This window comes from Rhinopithecus bieti, unplaced genomic scaffold (genome assembly GCF_001698545.2).
Source record: "Rhinopithecus bieti isolate Rb0 unplaced genomic scaffold, ASM169854v2 scaffold_9670, whole genome shotgun sequence".
Lineage (NCBI taxonomy): Eukaryota > Metazoa > Chordata > Mammalia > Primates > Cercopithecidae > Rhinopithecus > Rhinopithecus bieti.
Window position 1 is genome coordinate 1,067,101 of NW_016806180.1, and position 23,583 is coordinate 1,090,683.

The 23,583-nt window shown below is 43.2% G+C and overlaps 1 protein-coding gene across 1 annotated transcript in view; it reads right to left on the bottom strand.

The window, feature by feature from the left end:
* Positions 1–23,583, bottom strand: part of LOC108531499 (disrupted in schizophrenia 1 protein) — a 279,299-nt gene that overhangs the window by 210,213 nt on the left and 45,503 nt on the right. Inside the window, exons 5-6 of the mRNA XM_017874999.1 lie at positions 22,004–22,058; positions 16,996–17,098 (exon numbers count right to left, since the gene is read on the bottom strand). Coding sequence (XP_017730488.1) covers positions 16,996–17,098; positions 22,004–22,058 — 158 coding nt within the window. The remainder of the gene's footprint in view (positions 1–16,995; positions 17,099–22,003; positions 22,059–23,583) is intronic.

Consider the following 23,583-nt stretch of genomic DNA (forward strand, 5'->3'; position numbering starts at 1 on the left):
TCCCTTGAGGTCAGGCATTCAAGACCAGTCTGACTAATGTGGCAAAACCCTATCTCTACTAAAAATACAAAAATTAGTGGCACAGTGGCAAGCACCTGTAATCCCAGCTACGCAAGAGGCTGAGGCAGGAGAATCGCTTAAACCCGGGAGGTAGAGGTTGCAGTGAGCTGAGATCTTGCCACTGCACTCCAGCTTGGGCAACAGAGTAAGACTCCATCTCTAAATAAATTTTTTAAAAAATGAATAAAATGTAGAAGAATGAGCCCATGAGTTTGAAGCCGTAGTACACTATGATTGCACTATTGCCTGGGCAACATAGCAAGGCCCCATCTCGAAGAAGGAGAAGGAGGGAGGGAGGAAAGGAAGGAGAATAAGAAGATAATGAAGAAGAAGAACAGAAGAAAGAAGAAGAGAAGAAGCAGAACAAGAAGCAGAAACAAGAAGAAGAGGAAGAAGGAGGTGGAGGAAGAGGAAGAGGAAGAGGAAGAAGAAGAAGAAGAGGAGGAGGAAGAGGAGGGGGAGGAGGAAGAAGAAGAGGAGGAGGAGGAGGAGGGAGAGGGGGAGGAGGAGAAAGAGGAGGAGGAGGAGTGGCCTAGGTAAACCAAAGCAATCCTTAAAAAGTTAGTCTTGGTTTCAAGACTAAGGCTAAAGCCACTATAAATCAAGGTCATATGGCATTGCATGTAGATGGGCAAATAGATTGATGGAATAGAATAAACAGTCCAGGAGTGGGTTTACACATATACAGTCAACCAAAGTGCCAAAGCAAGTCAATAAGGAAAAGAAAGTATTTCAATAAATGGTGCTGGGACAACTAGCTATCTACATGGGAAAAATATTAACCTTGATTCATACCTCAAACCATACAAAAATTTAATTAAAGGTGGATCACAGGCCCAAATGTAAAAGTTAAAACTATAAAGCTTCTACAAAAAAAAAAATAAAAGAATATTTTATTGACTTTGGAGTAGGCAAGAACTTCAGATAAGATACAGAAAACACTATTTAAAAAAAAGATAAATGGGCTTTATCAAAATTAAAAACTCCTCATCAAAAGACACCACTAAAAAATGAGAAGACAAGTCACAGACTTGAAGAAAATCATTACGATATGTCTAACTGACAAAGAAGTTGAATACTACAACTCCACAATTAAAACACACATGGTGCCATTGAAAAACAGGCAAATGAGCCGGGCGCGGGGGCTCACGCCTGTAATCCAAGCACTTTGGGAGGCCAAGGTGGGCGGATCAGGAGGTCAGGAGATGGAGACCATCCTGGCTAACACAGTGAAACCCCGTCTCTACCCAAAATACAAAAAATTAGCCGGATGTGGTGACAGGTGCCTGTAGTCCCAGCTGCTTGGGAGGCTGAGGCAGGAGAATGGCGTGAACCCGGGAGGCAGAGCTGGCAGTGAGCCGAGATCGCACCACTACACTCCAGCCTGGGCGACAAAGCAAGACTTCGTCTCAAAAACAAAAAACAAAAAGAAAACAGGCAAATGACTTAAAAGCCATTTTACAAAGTAAGACACACAAATGGCCAATAAGCATATGAAAAAGCATTTGACATCATTAATCATTAAGAAAAGAAAAATTAAAACCATAATGATTCCACTACAAGCCCACTCAAATGTTCCAAATTAACTCGACTAAAAATGTCAACATTCACAAGGGTATGGAGCAACTGGAACTCTCACACATGTAAAATGGTCCCTTCAAGAAAAGTTCTGCCAGTTTCTCATAAGGTTAAATGTATACCTACCCTTTAATCCAACAATTCTACTTCTAGGCATTTACACAAAAGAAATGAAAACACGTAATCAAAAATATTTGCACTCAAATAAATGTTCATAGTGTCTTTATGCCTGACAGCCAGTGCCAAACTGGAAGCAACCTAAACGTGCATTAGCAGGAAAATGCAAAAAGAATAACAGAGCTATGCAATGAAAGACTACTCAGCAATAAAAAGAAACAAACCCTTCATGCCTGCAGCAACATGTATGTGTTGTTGGTTTTTTTTTTTTTTTTTTTTTTTTTTTTTTTTTTTAGATGGAGTTTTGCTCTTGTTGCCCAGGCTGGAGTGCAGTGGCGCAATCTCAGCTCATTGCAATCTCCACCTTCTGGTTTCAAACGATTCTCCTGCCTCCCAGATAGCTGGGATTACAAGTGTCCACCACCACGCCCAGCTAATTTTTGTACTTTTTAGTAGCGACAGGGTTTCACCATGTTAGCCAGGCTGGTCTCAAACTCCAGACCTCGTGATCCGCCCACCTCGGCCTCCCAAAGTGCTGGGATTACAGGCGTGAGCCACCACGCCCTGCCAACATGTATGTGTCTTTACAAAAGATGCAAAAGAGTAGTGCCACATGATTCCATTAAGTTTTAGAACAGGCAAAATTAATCCATGGTAGAAGGTATCAGAATAAAGGAGGATGATGATGACTGGGACAATACAGGGTGTTGTTTCTTGAGTGATGAAAATGTTCTATCTCTTGATAGGGCTGTCTGTAACACAGGTGTCAAAATTCAAGATCTGTAAACACTTAAGACCTGTGCATTTCATTGAATGTAAACCATACCTCAATTAAAAAGAGGAAACATTAGGAAATTTTAAAGTATGAACACTGAACAATAAATTACTAAATATATAACATTAATGCGTGCCCCACAAATTAGTGTTAGAAAACCCCACTATGTTTTCTAAGAATTTATAGTAACCACAATCACAAAAATAGCTACAAACTTTCTCTCCTTTGAATGTCATCACAACTTTAGGAAATAGGTTATAGCTCATATTATTATTACTATCATTATTATTATTTTACATTTTAACATCTCTGAAACAGGGATGTGCCCTACAATCGCCATCAGCCAGGAAGAAGCAGGATGCAGTGGTTATAACTGGATTGTTTTCCCAGACCTGGTTGACCATCTGCAACCCCCTGGTGTTTCAATGTACAAACTATTTTAGGACCATCTGCGTACTGGCTGTTGCCTGAAAATCTTATGTTGACGTGGATTTGTAAGACTGGGAAAGCACCAGCATTCAAAATTTGAGGAAAGGTGTTAGCAGTTTGGCAGACCATCCTACAGAAAACAGTTTATTCTTGGGGGAGAAAAGTTGCCTCCCAACAACTTCAGGGGATCAGAGGATGATGATGTGTGGGGAAACATGAACCTTGACAACTTTGAGTCCAAATGTGCTTCAGAAGACTCAGACTGAACAAGAAGACGCCTAGGAAAACCTTAACCAATTTATTTTCCTTTTTAATGGGTGATATGTGATTTTTCAAAAGCCTAAATACATCTAAAAGAGCTATATCCATAAGTATAAGATAAAAATTCTAAACCATAGAAAGAAAGCACTGCTACTGTTTAATTGACAGCAATGTTTCTTTCTTTGTAATATATAAAATAGCGGGTGCTTTTTATGTTCACTGAAATTCATATTGTTATCTCTTTTTACAGCTGGGAAAACGGAAATCTGGAGAACTAAAATATCTTGCTGAAGATCACAGTGCAGTAAACCATAGGACAAGTTTCCAGCTGGAACATCACCCCAGAACCCCTCCTCTTAAGCATAAATTACGTTGCTAAATTCTTTATTGTTACTTAGTAGGCAGCTTTCAGACTGATACCAACGTTGAAAATGATACAAAATGTTTTCCCATCTTAAGGGCATTCTGAAGCCTAGCACATATCATCTGTCACTGAAGCCCATAGTTTCCAATGCCATGATTTTATAAAGACCCTATTGAGACTCATGCGTTTGTCTCTCACTGTTGTAAGCAACATGGCGAACACAAAAGAGAACAAGTACTGCTCCTGCTCTCCAGGAAGTTACCACAAAATAAAGGGGATAAGGTGCCTTCCAAAGAAAAAGCAAACACTAGAAGAGGTCAGAGGAGAAGAGAGATGATTCCAGGACAGACTGAGGCAGATTTCAGGGGGGAAGAATATAAGAGTCCCAAAAGAAGCAATAGGAACCCTGGTTAGACAGCAATGGGCAGGGGGTACGAGGTGAGACTAAACTCACAAGGAAGTTGCTTCAAAACAGCCATGCCCCAAAGGCCAAGCTGCTGGGTTGGACCCGTTTAGGAAAAACCCGCAAAGTCCACAGGAGAGCAGACCGCACTTCCATGAGCTTCAAGTTGTAAACAGTAACACAAATAAAACTTTTCCTGGATCGGTAATTTCCATCCTGAACAACGGCCAAGTCAAGGACGCTGAGGATGGAGCCCCATACCGCGTGCCACAAAGAACCTCAAGGGACCCCATGCTCTGGGGAGCTCGCGGAAGGACCAGCACGGAGGTGTGACTGTGTTGGAGCAGGGTGGCCACATGTACAATGTTGTACTTTCCAATGTTCCGCCTTAGGCTGTGCTTATGAAGTCCCAACATGTCTTCTGGGCTGTGTTTTCAACCAAGAGAGTTAATAAAAAGTGGGATGGGCACCAAGTATGCCTCCAGAGACACCAGGCAGAATATGCCACAGCGTGCCATTTCCTCCTGTGAACAGTCAGAAAGAAAAGATCTCCAAAACCAAATTGGAAGAGACTACATATACGGAGCGAGTGCGGTACAAAAGTTTTGCTGGAAATACACCCTCTAATCCCTTGCAACCCATTGCAAGCTCTAGAGTCCAGTGCCCTTGGTAAAACATAGGAGAGATCATTAATTAAAGCCTGGGCCCTTTCTTTGATCCTGAGGAATAAGGCTTGGGAAAACGCACAGTGATAAAAGCAAACGTTTTAAAAGAGCAGAATGAGTGAGAATTCCCAAAGAGACTGTTCATATCAAAACCCAAGCCATGATAAAATGCTACAATGCTCTTGATTAAAATTTTATAGGTATTTTGACCTCAGATCTAAGCCCATGAGGCTTAGACCAGACCTTGCTTGATGCAGACCTCTCTGACTGCTGAAATTGGTCAGGGGCTTAGTGATGAAAATTTGGAAAGTCAATACTGATACCTGAAGAAAGTCCCATCAGAGATCTGTGACCTGAAACTTCATAACTTTCACAGGCCCTTTCTAAATGCCACAGAAGGATGTGTGTGGACAAGAATATGCCACCTATGGCATCCCAATACACCTGTGCCTGCCTGCTCTTCAACAAGGGTATGAAACCTGGGTATTCCCATAGGTTTTTTAAAGCACTTGTCAACATATTTTATTCTGCAAATAACACAATTTAAATCCCTAGGCATATGCTGAAGCTGACTTTACCCACTCTGTTCTAACGGTTACTTAGCCTCTCTGAATTCAAACATCAGCCAGGTATGGGGGCTCATACCTGTAATCACAGCACTTTGGGAAGCCAAGATGGGAAGATTGCTTGAGGAGTTGGAGACCAGCCTGGGCAACACAGCAAGACCCCCATCTCTACGGAAAAATTTAAAAATTAGCCAGGCATGGTGGTATGCACCTTTAGTCCTAGCTACTTGGGGAGGTTGAGGTGAGAAGATCACTTGAGCCCAGGAGCTTGAGGTGGCAGTGAGTCATGATTATACCACTGCATTCTAGCCTGGGCAGCAGAGCAAGACCCCATCCCTTAAAAAAATACCTACCCTCTGTACTTCATAGTACCTGGGGCATTTTGAACAGTTCTTCCTTCACCTGAGGTCATTATTTGAGAGTACAATTTTAGAGATTACAATGCTCTCATTACATGGATTGTGTCATTTAATCTTCCCAACAATCCAGGAAGGGGAGTCTCTTAATGACTATCCTTGATTTCCAGTTAAAAAACTTAGACCCAGAGGTGACCTTGTGAAGGTCACAAAGTTTCAGAGTTCTAGGATACCATGCAAGGTTGCTGAACTTGAACTTGGTTCTTCTGATCTCACATCAATAAGTGACTTAGTTAATACCTGGACAGGAATCATCACTAAAGTGAGACAGCACATGGCGGGGGGGGAGGGGGTATAAATCCTGTGCCCACGTGGCCCCTTTCACCTGCCCCGTCCTCAGGCCTCTCACCTGGGGTACCCCTCACACACATGGCACTTGCCTGAACCCATGGACATTTCAGTTTGTAATGATCCTCCTAAGATTGCCTACTTTCACCTATCCACATTTGAACTACACTTATTTAGTGGAAAAAAAGAAATGAAGCCAGTGCTGAGAATAATCAAACTCCAGAAATAGTAGAGTGCTGTATAATTTGTCTTGCGTGACACCAGATCTTTCAAGGAACTGTAAGCTCAAGTGCACGGTTAAGCCAGATCAAGATCTACCCTTGTATTTCAGAGCCTTCCCTTGGTGAGGTCAAGGATATCCGCTGTGAGCTTGGGCGGGCTGAACCAAAGGGCAACTGAGGCAGCCAACAAGCCCCAGCCAACTGCTCCCCTCCCCACCCCCCTTCTTCCTGGAGGTCCCTTCAGCTAGAATCTGCCATTTTCTGTCAGGGCTGTGCATTTCTTCCAGTCACCATGACTTCCTGAGACAGCCAAAAGCATTTCCTGTGAGCAGAGCCCGCCGGCTGGCTTTGCACATTGAACATTTCAGATGACCACATATTTCATAGAATACAAGGGGAACATAACACCAGACACACAGAACTTCCCAACTGCTTGAGAAAATTTGGTGCCTGGTGACAGACTAAGTATACAACCAGACAACAGCCAGGCCATATCAAAAGGTGGAACTCTGATCCACAAGGTGCAGCAACTTTCCCAGAAAACAATACACCTACCTACAAAAAGCAACTCCGGAAGCTGGCCTACTCTAAGTCAGACCTGCTAGAAGCCAAATTGCTGTCTAGTAACTCTCCAGGAAGTTAAATAATAACTTCTGTTGGCCCAAAATGTTCAGGACTGGATTAATAACTGATGGCTTCCCTAATTTTTGTCCCCAATTCCAACTTAGAACTCACCAGAGAAAGCCAAATGTGCTCCTGCAACCAAGCACACAGGATGTTCGCTTCTAGTGAGCCGCCTCCAGCTTCCCCTCATCAATAACCTCCAATCAGGGCACATCTGATGACTTCAGCTTTTTCCACTATAAAGCTTTCCCACTCGTCTGCCCACCTTTGAGTCTCTGCCAAATTGCAGGTGATGGTATCTGACTCCCTTGCTGTAGCAAGCTCTGCATAACAGCTTTTGCTTATTCTCATTGGGTAGGTCAAGACATTGCTTTTCACACCAGATGGGCATCATCTTTGAAAACATCTTTATTGGGTCTCTTGTCTCCCTCCTCCAGTCACTGATCTAAATCATAGACTTTTTTAGAAAGAGGGAAAATAGTAAAGAAAGAAAGCAACTGAGTTGCCGCTCCCAGCCACTGTCTGTATCCTGAATTTTGTTTTTCTGCCATATGTCAAGTGGCCTCTCCTGGACCATCGTCACTGCTTCTTCTGCTTCCCTGCAGCTGCAGACACAGGAGAGTTCTGTATGTCTGGCCTTGAGCCCCCACCCACCCCAGTACAGGGCCAGCCCCTGCTGTTCTGAATCAGTGTTTTCAGTGACCACTTAAAACAGTGAGTGCCCACGCCTCTGTGATCTGAACTGCTCTTTCCAGTTCCATATAAAGTTAAGAACCCACTTAAGAATGTTTAATCATTCAATAGTTTTTCTTGGTATATAATAAAAAAGTGATTTAAATACAATCTATTTTATTTTAGATTATATCACTGGGGTTATTTTACAAAGTTACCTTTAAATACTATTGTAAATAAAATTAATAACAAGCAAAATTCTTATTCTTCCTTGTTTGACAAGCTGACATGGTCCATTTATTCCTTTAATTATTATGCAGAAAAGGATTTTTTTTTTCAAAGAAAATTTAAGATGAGTATATATTTATTGCGTTGGGCTGCCCAAATATTCATTCAGAAGATGGAATTTAAATCTTGCTTTCTAAATTTAAGCGAAAAAACTAAAAAAAAAAAAAAAAAAAATCTACTTTCATTACTTTGATGTGCTGAATTCACCCATTTTGTGTTTATCTAGAAAACCTAGTTTATTGTTAAATGTTCTTATTTTCCCCAAAATCATCAGTTTAGGAGAGAAGATTTCAAGCTTGGCCATTCAAATACAATTGCTGCCTGCAATGAATACATTTCGGGTATAGATAGTTTTTATTCTCTATAAATGAAATGCCAAATTGATAGAACCATCTTTTTTTTAAAAAAAAAAAAAAAAAAAAAAAAAGGCCGTCCCGTGGAGCCGGGGCGCGGTGGCTCAGCCTGTGAATCCCAGCCTTGGGAGGCCGAGACGGCGGTCATGAGGTTCAGGAGATCGAGACATCCTGGCTAACACAGTGAAACCCGTCTTCTTACTAAAAATGCCAAACCTAGCTGGGTGAGGTGGCGGGCGCCTGTAGTCCCAGCTACTGGGGGAGGCCTGAGGCCAGGGAGAATGGCGTGACCGGGAGCGAGCTTGCCAGTGAGCTGAGATCCGGCCACTGCATCCAGCCTGGGTGACAGAGCGAGACTCCGTCTCAAAAAAAAAAAAAAAAAAAAAAAAAAAAAAAAAAAAAAAAAAAAAAAAAAAAAAAGGCTTTTGGGATTATCAGAGACATCTCCTTATGTTATTTTAAAATAAAAAAAGTTTTTGAGCTGTTTGCTTCTTGGAAATAGATAACAAGGGGGCAGGTGAGATTAAAAAAAAAAAGTATCCAAACTGAGGTGAGACCCAAAGATGGCCAATCTAATAACGAGGCAGAGATCTCTGCCTGTCCTGGGAAGGCTCCCTCGTTGGCCAGAGGAGCCCACTTGTTGGGCTGCCAACTGGTTCCTATAAATTCTAAGGCAATTAGAATCATGTGGTGACTCTAACGGGAATGAGACAGCTGCCCAGGCATTAGAAGAAAACCACACCCAATGGCTCAAGCCAGCGGCAAGAGATAAAAACTTAGAGGCATCTCCCCTGACTAGCAGACTGGGCTCCCTGCTTCCCCTCTGCTTCCTTTAAACAGACCATTCACACATTTGCCTGAAAACTTACAGTGACCCAGACCCTACTCCCTATACACACTGCCAGTTGTCGTATGTCTTGTTTCTCTCTCTCTGCATGATGCCTCATTCCTATCTGGAGTGGCCCAGGGACAAAGGACTGCCCTCCCGTCTCTCTGTGCCCTCCCTGCCCAGGATCCATAAATTACACTTTTTAAATTTGTTCCGTACTGTGGTGTATATTGCATTTGCACCTTCCATCTGAAGAACCAGGGGACGCCCCAGGCCAGGTTTTACCTGGTACGCCCAAGAGAGCACAAGGTTGGACTCCCAGCACCAGAGCAATGGGCAGGTGGGCATAAACTGAACACAAGAAAGACAAGAGCCACAAAGACACATAAACAAGTTTCCCAGGCAAGGAGCCCCTGGTCACAGGTCAGACAACTAGGCATTGCATCTTCCAGGTAAAAGAAGCATCCTATGAACGGCACGCAGTAAATACCATGTCCATCTCCCCTTCATTTCTCCTTAGGGCAGGTTGTTAGCTGCTCTGGGACTGGAACCTCAGTTTAGCTGGGGGCTCTCAGAACAGACAGCTAGATGAATTAAACAAGGAAGCGTCTCAGCCTCAGGCACATCTTCTAGGACAAGGAGAAGGCCAGGGGAGAGTAAGATCAGCGATCCTACAAGACGTGCTTCCAGGCCAAGGCCAGGCTGCAGTTGCAGGTACTTACCCAACTGCAGGTACACATTGGGCCTGGAGCTTCACATGGGTGTGCAAAGATGTGACTCAAAAGTCCATCTGCCAAAAGTGAGCAGGGCAGGCCAGCTCTCCTCTCACTGGTACAGCGGTTCTAGCCCTCACAGAACATTAAAACCACCTGGAAACTGTTTATGAAGGTTCCCATATTCAGGAACAATGCCTAGAGATTCTGACGGAAGGAATTTGGTGCTGCCTGTGTACCAGTATTTTTAAATTTCCCCAGATGATGCTAACATGCAGTCTGAGTGAAAAACACAAGTTTGACAGCTACACAAATTTAGAGCTTCTCTAAAACACACAGGGTATAATACCGGGGCCATACACTGGAAGTCCTTCTGTCGGGAATGCAGAGAAAAAAGAAAAAGATGGCCAACATCTACCATTTTAAAGGGATTCCAGCAAGCATATTATAAAATGCAGGGCTGCCTCTGGCATCTGGAAGCAGCTTGGGTGCCCTGGATATAATTCTCTTTTAAAAGTTTTTTCACAGCTTTTACAGACTACTTAAGACTGGCCTTCATCTTGCGCCAAAATAGCAGGGCTGTGTTTGTTTAGCTTCAAGATTTCCAGGTCCAGTTGATTAAAAAAGGTGAGTGAGAAGCCTGCCAACACACAGTGGGGCTGTCACCCAGGCAGCTGCTGCTGCTGGCTTCCAGTATCCAGAAGCTGGAACATCGGCCAGCTCCAATCACCTGGCAGAGGATGGATCCGATGAGCAGGAGGACTGGCACTTAAAACCAGACATACCCACTGGAGTCAGGGCAGGCGATGAAAAGCCTGACAAGTGAAGGAGGTATGAAAACAACAGATTCTAGGGATCGGCAACCAACCAATGAGGGTTCATTTTTTGAAAAACAAATACTTCTAGTGGCTGTCTTTTCAGTGCCAGGCATTAAACAAAGTGGAAGAAAAAAATTTCAGGGTGACTCAACAGATGGACCAGATCAATCATAAGGGGTAATTCAAGCAGGACAAGCCTGGAGCGGGAAGTGCGTGCAGGATGCCAACATCAGAGCAGCCAGGCATCAGAGAGCCAGCCTTGACTACTCGCCGGGCCTCAGGGGCTGAGCCTTCGTCCCAGGGCAAGGGAGTGGCCGGGGCTTGGCTGGCCCCGTTCCAGATGAGGACTGCGATACTTGCCAGGTCAATGAGCACCGATAGAGGTAGGGCCCAACATAGGAGTGTGTCTCAGAACGGTGCAGACCCACAGTCTAACACACAGGAAGGATGCTTGTTGCTAAGTCTTAGATACGGGAACTGGAGGAGGGTTGAGGGCCCCCAGCAGTGGGAAGGCAGGCATGGTATGCAGATGGTGGATGCGGACTCAAGACACCAACTCTCATCGCTCCAGGTGGGTGGTTTGAAAAGTCCCAGCCCATTCTAGAGAAGGAAACAGGCCCAGGTTTCTGATGGGGATGGGTAGTAGCCACAGAGCACAAGTCAGCCCCACCCACCACACACTTGCTGTAGTGCCACACTCTCGGTCCTAGAGGGCACCAATGCTTTCCCTTTGCTCTGCCCCAGGGCCAAAGCCATTAAGTCCTGGGCAGAGGGCGGGAGCGTTCAGTGAGAGCAGCACAGAGGTTAAGGAGCTGCTCTTTTTTGAGATCTTCACTCTCACTTCCTTTCCAGGCAGTCAGTTGAGCAAGGTGGGTCTGGGGCCTCCTCTTGGGAGAAGAGGCCTTTCACCCTTGAACCCTGCAGGACCTCAGTTTGTCCCAGGGCAAACCTCCTACAGTGGGCAGTTAGGTTAGACCTGCTCCAGGCCTCGGAAGACTCTCCTCTCCTTGGTTTCTCTTACTGCACTGGATCCAGCCAGGACATTGATCAGACCTCCAGGGCCCAGGTTAAAAATATGTGGCCCAGCTCTGGGAGAGAAGCCAGCAGGTCTCCCAGGCTCTTGAACTCAGAGTGAAAACCAAACAAAAAAATGAATCCTCCCCATTGACAAGGGGCCCAGCCTAGTTGGCCAGGCAGGAGTGCACAAGCACTGAGGCCAAAGCTGCCTTGTAATAAGAGGTACACTGGCCGGGAACCCGCAGCACTGAGTGTCACCTGGTCAGAGAGTCACCTGTTGGCTGGGTCTCCCTCAACTCAGATGCATGGCTAACAATCACTAGCTAAGCATGTATTCACTCTTGGAAAGAGATGTCACATTTGTATATTTATTATCTCATGTATTAATATACTGATGTACCACATTATTCTAATTCACTACCTCACTTAATTCTTACAACAACCTAATGTGACAGGCAATATTATTATTAGCTCCACTTTATAGATGAAGAAACAAGACCTGAAAGGATTAAATAACTTGCTCAAGATCATTCTGCCAAGTCATGATAAAGCTGCACTTGAACACTCGCGTCTCAGATTCCAAAGCCCAAGTTTCTCTCTACTAACTGTATGGCCCCTGCACTCAAAAACTGAGAAATCTGTCTGCCCTGGTGAGTTTCTCACTCTAAGTCAGTATGCATAGAGCTCAGGGCTGTACTTTCCTTCTCCAGTGATATGGTTTGGATCTGTGTCCCATCCAAGTCTCACATTGAAATGTAATCCTCAGTGCTGGAGGTGGGACCCGACGGAAGGTGATTGGATCATAGGGGCGGTTTCTCATTAATGATTTAGCCCCATCCCTCTTGGTGATGTGGTTGCGATAGTGAGTTATCGCAAGGTCTGGCTATTTAGAAGTGTGTGGCCCCTCCCCCACCCCCTCCTCCTGCTCTGGCTATGTGAAGTGCTGGTTTCCCCTTCACCTTCCGCCATGATTGCAAGTTTCCGGAGGCCTCTCCAGAAGCCAAGCAGATGCTGCCATGCTTCCTGTACAATCTGCAGAATCATGAGCCAATTAAACCTCCTTTCTTTATAAATTACCCAGTCTCAGGTATTTCTTCACAGCAGTGTGAGAACTGACTGATATCTAGGAAGGACAGTAACAACAGAATCCACTTTTGCTATCGGCTTTAAACCAAACTATTCTCTGCTGAACAGGAAAATTGAAGCAGAAATAGAGAATGGAAAGAAAAGAGGTGACTAAAACACATTTAAGGTGTGTACAGGTCAGTGAAAAGGGAGAGAAACAATGGGCTTTCTAAATTACTTTTGTTAATGTGTATTACACCACACTCAACTGGATACATCAGTATCATCATGGTTCTTCTAAAAATCAATAATTACCTATCTGTAGTAGATTTCCTATACTAGCCTACTTTTCTTCCTTTTTTCGTTTCTAACATCTTAGTTAATTCTATGACTTCCGAGGTCTTACCACATCCACCCCTCTGTGTACAACATGGCTGGATCACGCTTCCTGAAGTCTGGTTTTAGTCATTCAGTACTCCTCTAAAACATTGTAATGGCTCCCTAAAATGCTCTTATCCTTAGCCTACAATTCAGAGCTCTGTGTATCCTAGTCCTAACCAACTTTGAAGAGCTACCACAATACTAATCCTATACCTGGGCCAATCTAGACTGCTCTTCCTTCTGAAAAAATAGTTGTGCTTTTCCTCCACACTCAGCCCAGGCATATCTAGCTCCACTCCACTGTGGCCAATGGGAGAACACAGCTATCAAAAAAGAAGAGACATTGAGCCAGGATGCCTATAATCCCAGTGACTCCAGAGGCTAAGGCGGAAGGATGGCTTGAGTCCAGGAATTCAAGGCTGCAGTGAAAAAAAAAAAGGAAGGGGGATCTTGTCCTGTTCTCTACTGCATCCTCAGTGCCTAGAACCAGATCTGGCACTTCATGATGCTCAATGATATTTTTCTTTTCAGTAAATAAATGGAACAGGCCATTTCCTCTGACTGAAAAGCTGTCTGTCCAGCTCTTCAGTTCTCAAAATCTTTCTGTCTCAGTAAGCACTGTGTCACTTTTTAGAGCATGGCAGTGAAACTCTTTGACACACCTCTCACTGAGACTTGTCATAATGGCTCTTCCCTTGAATCAGCGCACCAGGAATGCTGGACCAATAAAACACAATGGAAGTAACACTGCAGTGGTTATAACAATATGCCCACCGAATTCTTTAATACTCCTCCTTTGGGGTAAAACCTGTTTCCTTCCCCTTCCCTGTGGGCTGAACTTAGTGACTTGCTTCTATTCACTAAGCAGAAGTGATGCTGTGTGACTTTGAAGGCTAAGTCCTAACAAGGCACTGTGGTTTCTGTCTTATTTGCTCTCTCACCCTCAGATCACTGGCTCTGAGGAAATCAGCTGCTATGTTGCAAGAGGTCCTATGGCACAGCTCTTGTGGCAAGAACTAAAGCCGTCTGTTAACAACACATGTATGAGCTTGGAAGCAGATCTTTCAGCCCCAGCCAAGCCTTTAGATGACTGCAGCTCCAAAGTGTGTCTTAACAGAAATCTTAGGAGACCCTGAGTCAGAGCCACCCAGCTAATTCACTCTGGACTCCTGTCTCTCAGAGACTGTGAGAGACAAAGGTTTGTTGTTTCAGGCTATGAAGTCTGGGGAGCCACTTACTACACATCAATAGAGATGCATGCCAGTTTCTGAATTCAGACCTTAAGAATAAGAAATTTCCATTTCCTTTCTCTTGGGACACTCGCTCTTGGAACCTAGCAGCCATGTTGTAAGGAAGCCAAGCTGCCTACAGAGAGGCCCACAGAGAGAGCACTCAACAGCCAGACCATATGTATGCACCATATTTGGTGTGGATTCTCCCACCAAATATGGGAGCCACCCTAGTTGAGCCACCCCAGCTGTCCCTGCCAAGCCCTGCCCAAATTGTATTTCCATGGGCAAAATAAATAACTGGTAATATTTTAAGTCACAATGTCTTGAGATGGTTTATTATGCAGCAGTAGATAATGAAAACAGATTTTGGTATCTGGATATGGAATGCTGTTGCAACAAAATCCTAAAATCAAGGCATTGGTTTTGGGACTTGGTAGTAGGCAGAAGCCTCATGGGCCTCAGTGAAGGATGAAAAAAAGTAAGAAAAATGTATCAGAAGCTAGAAAAAATCCTTGTAGTTTCAAAAAAGTCATTGAGTTACCAACTGAAGCAATATAAAAAAGAGTCCTTAATAATTGTAATTATATATCCAAGGAGATTTCCAGGCAGAATACAGAAGTGCCCACTGACCTCCTGTCACTGCCTGTGATGAAATGCAAGAGAAGAGAGATGAATTAAAGAATAAACTGTTACATGTAAAGGAGCTAGATCTGACCAGGTTTGAAAATGAAACTAATTTCTTTTTCCTGCTCTCTGCAAATGGCAAATAATTCCCAAATTAAGAAAGGGCCTCAGGCCATAGATCAAAGTCAGGATGGATGTATTAGTCCTTTCTCACACTACTATAAAGATACCACCTGAGATTGGGTAATTTATAAAGAAAATAGGTTTAGTTGACTCACAGTTCTGCATGGCTAGGGAGGCCTCAGGAAACTTACAATCATGGCAGAAGGCAAGGGGAAAGCAAGGCTCCTTCTTCACAAGGTGGCGAGAAGAATGAATGCAGGAAGAACTACCAAACACTTGTTAAACCATCAGATCTCATTCACTATCATGAGAACAGCATGGGGGAAACCACCCTCATGATCCAAACACCTCCCACCAGGTCCCTCCCTTGAATGTGGGGATTACAATTTGAGATGAGATTTGGGTGGGGACACAGAGCCAAACCATATCAATCGGTCTATAAATCTAAGAGAGTGAATCATAGAAACTTGAAGACAGACAAAAGACCCCCTAAGAATCTTAATGACATCCCTTAAGATCCCCTCCATTCAATAGGGGTTTTAAGAATCTTACCTAATGGAGTGAAGGTTTGCCCATTCTGAAGGTATTGAAATAGGAGGAAACAGAAATAGCATTATATGCAGGAGTTGCAAAAAAATATCGACCATCTTATCACCAGTATCACCCATTGACTGAAAGGCCCGTCCACCAAAGAGCATACAGAGCAATCAGAAAATAGTGAGGTCAAAAGGTCAGTTACCAGGAGGGTTAATTCAGGTCATCGTTCAGCAGATCAGGTCTTACCAATTTTCTCAGCTGACCAAAGAGCTAAAACAGGAAACCTGCCCCATATGCACTATGCCATCTTAGGCATTTTCCCTGGAGTCTGAAGAGAGATTGTTCACATTGGAGTGAGGCTATCTCTGCTGCCTGAATTATACATTTCTTCCCTCGGGCTTAATACAGACTCATCCACCTGTATTCCTGGGAAAGATATATTGATTAAGAAAGGCAAAAACCCTAACTCAGAAGCAAGACTGTGTTCAATCTTCTTTTTTTTTCACTTCGCAAATGGGCTCATAATTTCAAGTAAATAGCATGTGAAGCTGTTAAGAGCCAAGCCCCACATTCGCACTGCTATGTTCTACTGGTTGTAAATAATATGCGTGACTGCACCAGGGACCAAATTGCTCATTAGCTGCCAACATTAGTTGTTTAATGATCTGAGGAGCAGAAGCTGACAATTATTGTATTCCTTCTTAAAATACCATTTAAAACCCACACATGTAATTATTATACCTTTTCGTTAAATTTTTATGATTCTTTTGAAGCTGATGAGCTGTGGGTCCATTCAACCTACAAAACTCAGAGAACGTTTTGAAGCTGTCATTATGTAACTGGGTTAAAAATCCGTATATAATACACCAAGAGAGGGCCTGGACTTTAGCCCCAGATCAGCCACTGCTGAGCTAATTGAGTGACCTTAACCAAAGGACACATCCCGCGCCCTCAACCTCCCCATCAGTCCATTCGGATCACAGTCTCTCTCCCATCTACCTAATACAGCAACTGTGAAAATAAAATAACAAATACAGAGGAGTGTTTGAAAGCACTATTCAAATGATAGGATAAGATACTGTTTTCAGAGACTCTTGTTTTCAAGCTACTAATTAATGGAAAAACCAATTCCTTAATAACTGCCAGACTGAGAGGGAGCATAATCCTTTGGGGATTCGCCAAGTTTCTGTGACTAGATTTTTAAACGGAGGACATCCATTTGTCTTATGCTACCATCCTTCCCCCATAGGAAGGGTCTGAGCACACCCAATAATCCTCATTCAGTATTTACAGATACACAATGCTACATACACATCTGCTAGAATCATATGGCACACAGAGTACATTCAGTCTCTAAACTCTTCAAGAAACAGGAACTGAAAGTCCCAAATACGGTACTCAGATAAACAACTTGTGCTATATTATGTGTACATTAGTGAAACTCCCCATAAAAGCTTTCAGATGTCTGAGAATGACATAACAACCGTGGAATGTTCATCGAGGGCAAAACACGGTGCGCTGGTGGCTGTCATTATTTTAGTTGGACAGCTTCAACATCTCCTACACTGCCAGTTACCTGATATGGCATGCATTTTGGCTTCAAGCAAGGCTGGTAGTTGGGTTTCAATATCGTTAACTTTCTTCCTCAGGGTGCTGCAGAATTTCTCACTCATACACACCTAGGGGGAGAGAAATGGCCAGGAATCATCATTTATTCAGCCAAAAATCAGAAGGCAGTAGAACAGCCAGGTCAGAGATTTCTGGGTTTGTAAGTAATTAAAAGGGTTGATGAAGAGTAATTGGAGGATAATGCTCAAAAAGCAAGAAATGGAAAAAGAAAGGCAAAGAAGAAAGGGAGGGAGGGAGGGAGGGAGTTAGGAAGGAAGGAAGGAAGGAAGGAAGGAAGGAAGGAAGGGAGGGAGGGAGGGAGGAAGGAAGTCAGGGAGGGACGGAAAAGAAAAGAAGGGAGGGAGAGAAGAAGCAAGCGAGGAAGGGAGAAGGAAGAAAGGGAGGGAGGGAGGAAGAAACAGGGAAAAAGGGAAGGAAGGAAGGAAAGGGAAGGGAAGGAGAGAAATGGAAGAAAAAGAACAAAAATAAAGTGAGCAATGGTGTATTCCAAGCATATGCCCATCACCCACACTCAATTACAAAACCGATAGGAGCTAATCCAACAGAGAGCAACCACAAGTTAACATAATTGCATCACTCCTGCCTCCTGCCTTCTCCAGACCTTTGCTGAATCCTCCTGTCTGCATCACTTTCGTAGCCCCAGGTGGTTTGGCTCACTCATACCCTTCGGGACTCTGCTCAGTCCCTGCCTGGGAGGAAAGGCCTTGCTGATTACCCACCCAAAATAGCAACCTCCCTTGGCCCTCCCTCCGCTTGATGTTTTTCCACAGCTTCCGCTCAGATGACACACTATGTACTTCTATTCCTTTGTTTCCACATTGTCTGTCTGCTGGGATACGAGCTCTACGTGAGCAGGGACTTCGCTCTGTGCCTGGCACATGGGATGCAGTGAATAAAGATATGGCCACTGAGATGAAGGTCAAAGCTGCAAGCTAAATTTAATTACTAGTATTAATAAACACTGTTTAGGGAAACTTTGAAGGCAGATAGATACTTGCTGGCAAGTCAGATTTGAAAAATAGACAAGTCACTCTCAGTGAGTTTGAGGGTTTTATCATGTATTTTCCCATGACATTCCAAACACATCCTACAGTTTTTTCTTTGGTTTTCAAAATAGCAAAATCTTAAATCTTAATTTCTTTTCCAAATGTCTTTAGGTTATCTTTTATTTTGTTGGAGGCTAAAACATCACATTTTTTCCCTTTTTGAACCCTTTCAGCAGTCTCAAGACTTTTCATATGCCAACGATATCTAGACTCAGATTAATGAGCTACCTAGAAAAATTTAATTTCCCAGAAGAATCTAGGGTTTGTTGGATACCATCAACTTTAAATGTTTTCTTATATCAGTTTGAATTGAGATTATTTTTAGAGTCAAAGCAGACCTCATCCATCCTGCCTAAAATACTCCACTGTTTCTCTCGTGGACTTCCATATGTTCTATTCAGTGGCTATAATTTTCCAACATCTTTTGATAAAATCATTCTCTGGATGAAGACGACAGTTTGGTAGCCTCTAAACCAAAGCCTGCACTGGTGGTGTTGGGCATCCACATGTCCAAAGTAATTAATTCCGAGACCCTTTCAATGTCTTAAGACTTTTCAGGATGTCAGAACCAGAGTTAAAAGGAAGGTATCCCTTCCCCCAGCACCAAGTCTTAGTTTGGCTCAAACCCAGATGACTAGCACATCCCAACGTATCCATTTAATAATGTCATCTGAGGTCTGAGGACATTTCCATTAACTCTGTAACACCAGCCATAATTCTTATGTCTCATCCAATCTATGTCCAATATTTCTGATTTTAGTGAACAGTATCTGTTAATCATAATTGGGTCAGTTTCTCCTTTGTTGAGCAATCTATCCTTCAAGCTGTCAATATTAATACAAAACAATCTTTCTGAATCTTCTTATTAAATTGCAATGTTCACTCTTTCAGGCTCTGCTGGATGTAATCTAATATCTACCAATCTCCAGATATCCCATTTATTTCCAACTGTTTCTTCCATCTCATTTATCCCTTAATTACCTTTGGTTTGGGTAACCCATAAGAGTTTAAGAAATGCAATGAGTGCAAGGAAGGTTTCATTTCTTTCTGAGACAGGAATCTAAAGAATATCAGGTAGGGGTATGTGTGTGTGTGTGTGTGTGTGTCTAACACACTAGAGAAAGAAAGCTATGTCAATCTGAGACCTTTAGCTCACGGTCACTAGTTAATCTAGTTTAAAGTAAAGAGAAAGGTGGTTTGTGTGACTGGACAGTTTTGTTTTAATTCTCTGTGGACTAATATAGCCCCTGCCCACAGCACACACACATACATTCATGTCTGTGCACACATACCTATCCAACTCTGCACACACACATACACATCCCCAGAAAACCTGTGTATCCTTTTTATTTACAAATAAAATTGCACACTCATTATCAAATGGAACTTTTATGTTCACATTTTAAAATCAAAGACATGAGTTCCTTAATTTGATGGAAAAGCAAAGTAATTATAAAGTGTTTTAAATGTATTAGAGAAGGTATATGCAATGGTTGGAAATGTTTTTGTCCCCCCAGAATTCACAGGTTGAAATTCTAACTCCCAAGGTGATGGCATTAGGAGGTGGGGCCTTTGGGAGGTGATCAGATCATGAAGGTGGGGCCCCCATGAAGGGTTAGTACTCTTCTAAAGAAGCCCGAGACCCTGCCCTGCCCTCTTTCTTCCATGAGGGAATACAACGAGAAGTCAATCGTCTGCAGCCTGGAAGAGGGCCTCTCACCAGAACTTAGCCATGCTGGAACCCTGATCTCAGACTTCCAGTCTTCAAAGCGATGGGAATTAAATTTCTGTTGTTTATAAGCCACCCCGTCTATGGTACTTTGTTATAACAACTCAAATGGAGTAAGACTGTATGCAAACAAAGCAAACCATTTTTGATATTTGAGAAAATCTAAGATCTTTAATAGTAGTTTGAGATTTTCAACAAATCCTAATACTGAGTACATAACAGTATATGTGTGTATCCACAATACACAGTGTCATAAACACACACATATAAGCACCATCTGCATTATATAATAGGCACACCTGTATCCTCAGTGTTGGTGTACAGATGCATTCATATTACCTATACAGCATGTTCTGAAGATAGTCAATGAACTCAGACCCAAGACAGTCCTCCTATCTTTTAATTCTACGTATAAATCAGGATGCACCTGATAAACAGTAGAAAATGTAAGAGAGGCCAGGTGCGGTGGTTCTTGCCTGAAATCCCAATTTTGACAGACTGAGGCAGGAGGATCGCTTGAGCTCAGAAGTTCAAGACCAGCCTGAGCAACCTAGCAAAACCTGGTCTCTACTAAAACTCAAACAAATTTAGCTGGGCAAGGCAGCATATGTCTGTAGTTCCAGCTACTTGGGAGGCTGAGGCAGAAGGATTACCTGAGCCCAGGAGATCAAGGCTGCAGTGAGCTGTGATCCCACCATTACACTCCAGCCTGGGTGACAGAGCCTTTGGGTGAGCAGAGCAGAATTCAAGCATTTCTGGGTCCCTGGTTCCGATGCTGTCTTATGGGCACCACTTGTTCCTAACAGGAAACTCTCTTTGTATGCAAGTTATAATTACCCATCAAACCTGCGGCTCTGTGACCTTTAGCAAAATCACTGGGTGTTGTTTTCAGAAATAAATTAGATACAGAAACGGAGAAAATGCACAGAGTAACTCCAGACATTTTTGCCAACAACACATCCCTGATTTTGGCTTAGCTGTGGTGATCCCTTGGCGTGTTTCCTGATCTGGGGTCCAAGACTTTCTTTCCCTGGGCACAGAGACCGGAAGAGAGTCCTTCCAGGCCAACAGGCTCTTGGCTGCGTTGCTCTCTGCTCAGCAAGCTGTCCTTTTTACATTTCGACCATCGTACAACCACCCCTGGTTCCCAGACCTACTGCAAATAATGAATGATTCATACCCAGTTCTCTGCCACAACATTTAGTCATAATTCACAGAGTAATTGATCCTCTTTCTCAGTCTGTCAATAACTTGGCCAGGTATAAATATATATGAGAAGGGCTTTTGTTTTGTAAACTGTGGTTATCCTAACTAATGAGGACATTGACTATTTAAATTAATTGACCGTGCTCTCAGGGAATAATGAAGACGTATTCTGTCTGTACACAAACCAAGGTCTTGCTATGGCAGTATAAACGATGTATAAAGTAAGCAAAATGATTGTCAAGCCAACTGAAAAGCTTTAAAGAACAAAAAACAGTCACCGACTGTTTCATTTGTGAGGAAACTAGACATTGCCCTCCTGGGAAGAAAAGTAATTAATTTCTCAAGTTACTACCATCCTGAAAGCAATTTTTTTTTCTTTGAGATGGAGTCTCGCTCTGTCTCCCAGGCTGGAATGCAATGGTGCAACCTCGGCTCACTGCAACCTCCACCAGCCGGGTTAAAGTGATTCTCCTACTTTGGCCTCCTGAGTAGCTGGGATTACAGGCACCCGCCACCATGCCCAGCTGATTTTTGTATTTTTAGGAGAGATGGGGTTTCATGATGTTGGTCAGGCTGGTCTCGAACTCTTGAACTCAGGTGATCCGCCTGCCTCAGCCTCCCAAAGTGTTGGGATTACAGGCGTGAGCCACCGCACCTGGCCCCGAATGCATCTATCTTTAAGCAAAGGCTTTCAATATGCATAGCGGCAGTCCTTTTTCAGTCCCTAAATTGACAGCTTCTTTTGTAGCAAAGGCCAAACCAGTCCATTTCTGGGGTGTCCACAAGTCGAGACCTCCACTATTGACAGAAGCACTCTCTCCTGGCTCTTTTAACTCATCATTGGGACTGCAAAATAGCTTGACAAAGTCTACGTGTTTTTGCAGAAGCTAGGTATCCTATGATCTAGACGTAAGATCAAGTCAAAGGAAAACTTCATAGGCTTCTTTGGAAAATGGGAGTATAAAGGTACTTACCTTAGTAGTGATTTCTTTAAGTGACAAGTTGAGGGATTTTATTCTTTCCTGGAGGCTGGAAGAATTAAAAAGAGGAGATTGGTCTTCTTGGTAACCACAATTCAATACCACTACAGTTAGGAATACTGCAAAAAGTGAACCTTCCACTGGTCTGATGGATGAAAAAGTGCAGGAGAAAAGATGATGCCAAATTGGTTCCATTTGACTATGGAATAAATATGGCGCTAGGAAGCAGACCTTTCCTCCCTTATTATGCCTTACTAAAGCTAGTATTACAATTTTATCATGCCCAGAGTATACATCTACTGATAACGGGAAGAACAGCCAAGGTGTGCTCCTGGCAGCAAAGGATTAAAATCTGCATTCCTATAACCACCTTCCCAGAAGGAAGGTGTATGCTGAGTAGTGTCCCCTAGCAGGGAATCAAATAGTATCTATTTGGGTAGACCATGCAATTCAGCAAGTATGTACCCAGTGCCCTCTGCATTGAGCACTGAAGTACAGCATAAAGGAGAGACATATATTTAAAGTAGGTCTGAGATAGCACCCATTAGGCTTCTCCTGCTTCTCTTTTCTCCTTAGCACTTTTCACCTTGACATATTTATTTATTCATGTAATTTCTCTCTCTCCCACTGGAACTTAAGTTCCACGAAGGCAGTGACTGTCTGTTGCGTTCATTCCTGCATCCCAATTGCTTAAACAATTCCTGGAGCTTGTTAGTCAGCCCTCAGTCAATATCTGTAGAATGAATGAACCAATGCAATTAAGAGTCAGATCTTATTATGAAGGTTGTTACCTAGTGGAGAAGAAACACATGCATGCGATTCGCTATAATAGAAAGCAAGAGGAAAAAATTACTATAAGGGGAATAGAAAATCAATACTAGGAGAAAACTGCTACATAAAAGCTGTCACCAGGCAGAATATTGTCTGCCTTGAGCAATGGAGACAATAACTTTTGGAGCAATTTAGAACTAGGAGACTGGTGGGAAAGCTTACTGGAAGAGGTGAAAAGGGAACTGGGCCTCAATGGGAAAAACAAAACAACAACAACAAAAAAAAGGAGAATGAAATTCTAGCAAGAAGATAAATCAAACTGGACCAAATGGTTCTCACAGGTGACTTGTGAAAGATAAAGTTAAACAGGGAAATGACTATTTCTGGTAGGAAAGGAGAGGGAAGGATGGGGTGAGGCCTATCTGTATCTACAATGTTTGCTTATTTATTTAGTTAGGGGCCGGGCTCAGTGGCTCATGCCTGTAATCCCAGCACTTTGGGAGGCCAAGGTAGGGGGATCACCTGTGGTCAGGAGCTCGAGACCAGCCTGGCCAATATGGTGAAACCCCATCTCTACTAAAATACAAAAATTAGCCAGGCGTGGTGGCATGCACCTGTAGTCCCAGTTACTTGGGAGGCTGAGGCAGGAGAATTGCTTGAACCCAGGAGAACTGCTTGGTGTGAGCCGAGATCATGCCACTGCACTCCTCCAGCCTGGGCGATAGAGTGAAACTCCATCTCCAAAAAATAAAATAAAATAAATTTATTTAGTTAGGGAAAGAAAATCAAAGTAAATATGGGGT